This window comes from Brassica oleracea, chromosome C2, assembly GCF_000695525.1.
Source record: "Brassica oleracea var. oleracea cultivar TO1000 chromosome C2, BOL, whole genome shotgun sequence".
Taxonomy (NCBI): Eukaryota; Viridiplantae; Streptophyta; class Magnoliopsida; order Brassicales; family Brassicaceae; genus Brassica; species Brassica oleracea.
The window spans coordinates 28,678,236-28,681,800 of record NC_027749.1 but is presented as its reverse complement, the minus strand read 5'-3'; the positions used below and the strand labels follow the sequence as shown (position 1 = coordinate 28,681,800).

The 3,565-nt window shown below is 41.3% G+C and overlaps 1 protein-coding gene across 2 annotated transcripts; it reads left to right on the top strand.

Moving 5' to 3' along the window:
• Positions 1 to 247: 247 nt before the first annotated feature.
• On the top strand, positions 248 to 2,047 carry LOC106320048 (L10-interacting MYB domain-containing protein). Of its 2 annotated transcripts, none has more exons than XM_013758416.1 (5): positions 248 to 363; positions 461 to 809; positions 885 to 978; positions 1,052 to 1,422; positions 1,510 to 2,047. In XM_013758416.1, the coding sequence occupies exons 2-5, from the start codon at positions 474 to 476 to the stop codon at positions 1,960 to 1,962; spliced, it is 1,254 nt and encodes a 417-aa protein (XP_013613870.1). In that variant the 5' UTR covers positions 248 to 363; positions 461 to 473; the 3' UTR covers positions 1,963 to 2,047. The 2 variants fall into 2 exon arrangements, with proteins under 2 accessions (XP_013613870.1, XP_013613875.1); XM_013758421.1 differs by having other exon boundaries at positions 254 to 363; positions 466 to 809.
• The last annotated feature ends 1,518 nt before the right edge of the window (positions 2,048 to 3,565 follow it).

The window sequence follows — 3,565 nt, the reverse complement described above, 5'->3', positions numbered from 1 at the left end:
ATACCCGAACATCTGAAATATCCGATCCGAACCCAAACGGGTATCCGAATGCCTACCCCTACATCTTTTATATGTACAAACGAACAAGGGGTTAACTAGTTGTGGATGATAGAATAACCTCTATCCCCAAAAATACACACCCATAGAAACGACTTCGTAACGTGTAGGCCCATAATAGTATTTTGGGTCAAATAAGCAATATATATAAAGGCCAATAAAATGATATAAACCAATTAAGGTTTCTGAATTGGTTGCGGATAAAAGAATAACCTCAGCCACGAAGAGTACAATCCTTTTCCCGGATAACCTTATCCCTAAAAGCTCACCGATCTCTCTCTCTCTCTCTCCCCGCCGGAGTTCTCTGTAAGCGACGATCTCTGCTCTGTAGCTAAATCAAAATATCTCGATTACGCGTCTGCCAAGTTATTAAATTTTCGAATTTAATTTGTGATTCTCTTAGCACAGGCGCCGAAATGAGCACGCATGGTGAAAGCGAAAACGAGCGACTAAGAACGGTGTGGACGCCAGAGATGGATCAGTACTTCATCGAGCTTATGTTGGAGCAGGTGAAGAGAGGGAACAGATTCGACGATCACTTATTCAGCAAACGTGCTTGGAAGCTCATGTCTTCTGCCTTCACCGCGAGGTTCAAGTTTCCTTACGGGAAAGACGTTTTGAAAAACAGGCACAAGACGTTGAGGAACTTGTTTAGATCTGTGAAGAGTCTCTTGAGAGAAGATGGGTTTAGCTGGGATGAAAGGACACAGATGGTGGTTGCTGATAATTGCGTTTGGGATGTCTATCTCAAGGTGCGTTTTGCGTTTGCTGATAATAGCGTTTGTTCTTTTCAGACCCAACTTTGACAGGACTTGTTTTTCTTCAAGGGTCATCCTCATTCAAGATCTTTTCGAATAAAGTCGATTCCTTTTTATAAAGATCTGTGTTTGATTTACTCTGATGGAATGTCTGAGCAGAAAGGTACAAACTTTAACTGTATATGCTTGAGGCCTGTTGGATTCTTAGTCTTATGATCTATCTATTTGTGTTTCAGCTCCAGAGAATATTACTGAGGGAGATGACAACAGACTATGTGAATCAACAAAAGGAAGCGGCATCTCAAGATGCAGGACTACTTGGCATCCTCCAATGGACCGCTATTTCATCGGTCTCATGTTGGACCAAGCGAGAAGTGGAAACCAGATTGAAGGTGCTTTTAGGAAACAAGCCTGGACTGAGATGGTTAAACTCTTCAACGCCAAGTTCGACTCTAGCTTTACTGTGGATGTCTTGAAGAACCGGTACAAGACTATGAGAAGGCAGTATAATGCGATCAAGAGTCTTCTTCGATCAGATGGGTTTTGTTGGGATGATGAGCGTCATATGGTTACAGCTGATGATAATGTCTGGCAAGACTATATAAAGGTGGTGCTCTTGATTGCTCTCATCTAAAACTTTAGTGTTTTGTTTCTCTTTCTCAAAGTGTGTGTTCTTGTCTGAAAACAACTACAGGCTCATAGAGATGCAAGGCAATTCATGACTCGACCCATTCCATACTACAAAGATTTGTGTGTGGTCTGTGGAGATTCCGAGGAAAGTGACTGCTTTGTAGCTACGGACTGGTTTGATCCCGAAGCCGAGTTCCACGAGGGTACAACCGATTTGTCTAGTTCCGGTGAGGAACAAGACATCAACTCTCTTTTCTGTGAACCCAAGAACAAAAGAGATCATCAAAATGGTACAAGCCCTGTAAAGCTGAAGAAGCCTCGAGTTGATGAAACCAAAGCCATGGGAATAGAAGACGCGGTTGAGGCTATTCAAGCGTTACCAGACATGGATGAGGAGCTTATATTAGATGCTTGTGATCTGCTTGAAGATGACCTCAAGGCCAAGACTTTCTTGGCACTAAATGTGAAATTACGCAAGAAGTGGTTGTTAAGGAAACTCCGGCTTCATGTAACTTAACACCATTATTATCTGTAAAAAATGCACAAGTTTTGAAAGATAAACAGAGCTTCATTTTCTTATATTATAATAGACTACTCTAGCGTACTTTCTATAGAGTTCCATAAATAAATACTCGACTAAGAGCAATGAAGATTCAAAAAATGTATTACACTTTTCTTGTTCTAACTCAAAAAATGTTGCTGTAGACAAGGTGACACAATCACGCAAGGCAAGAAGAATCAAGAGAACATGACAAGTTGCCTACTTTTCTGTGGAATCCTTGATAAGGCTATATTGCCTTGCGTGTTTGCTCCACTTGATAAATGAGGCAGAGGCAGTACAAGGTTGGGCTGGTTTGGTGAAGGTGGGGTTGTAGACAAAAATGAAGAGTAATGAGTAAGGAACATTTTTAGATGTATCACTAGTTGACGGTGGTCCATCGATTAGAGACTTGTAAATACTTCTTTGTCACTGGAGAAATGGCCGAATAAGAGTCATCCTTGTAAAGTCTTTTGTTCAAGGTAACTGTAATGCTCCGACTGTCCACGGCTAATGGCCACTCACGTCTGCTCTCTCGGCTTATGGGGCCCATCCCGTTCTAACGGTCGGTCCATTAATTTTTCCGAAGGCTCAAATCATTGTCTACTGACTCTGCAATCACCACCCAATCTTTTCTCGTGTTTTGGTCTCACTCGCACGGTATCATGAATCACTTCCCGATATATCATCAATCTTTTCACCACTTTAGCCCAAACACAATTAACTCTGGAGTTCTAAACGAATGTGTGACGGAAAAGGTAAGTCAATTTTGGTGACATAGGTAGGTAGCAAGATCAATTCTTTTAAGCTTTCTATATATCACAACTCGGGATGTTACAATTCACCCCCCTTTCAAAGAATGCAACGTCCTCGTTGCGCCCCACGACAAGTCTCAAGACGCCTCTCGGATCAGAACCGATATGGCTAAACTGGCTCTGATACCACTTGTAACGCTCCAGCCACCCACAGCTAATGGGCCATCTACGCCCGCTCTCTCGGCCTGTGGACCCCATTCCGTTCCAACGGTCGGTCCGTTAATTTTTCCGAAGGCTCGAAATCATTGTCTACTGACCCTGCAATCACCACCTGACATTTTCCCATGTTTTGGCCTCACTCGCACGGTATCGCGAATCACTATGTCACCCATCTTTTCACTACTCCAGCCCAAGCACGCTTAACTCTAGAGTTCTAAACGGATGTGTGACAGAAAATGTAAATCAATTTTAGTGACATAGGTAGATAGCCAAATCAATTCTCTTAAGGTTTTTATATATATTACAATTCGGGACGTTACAGTAAGTTTTTGTCAAGGAACCCAAATGCCAATAAATTCATTTAACCATAGATTACCAGTTAAAAAGGATATCTTCAGAACAATCTCTATGTTGTGTTGTTATGTGATCAACCATATGCATCTTCACTCGTCTACTACCTACATCACACAACCAAAGCTGACGTGATAAGGAATCATTACATTCATCCATCACCAAAAGACTAATTTCATTTAAATGTAGAAGGTATTCTATTAAATGTGTTTATTTCTCTTAATATAACATTTGCTTGAAATTTATTACTTTAGTTT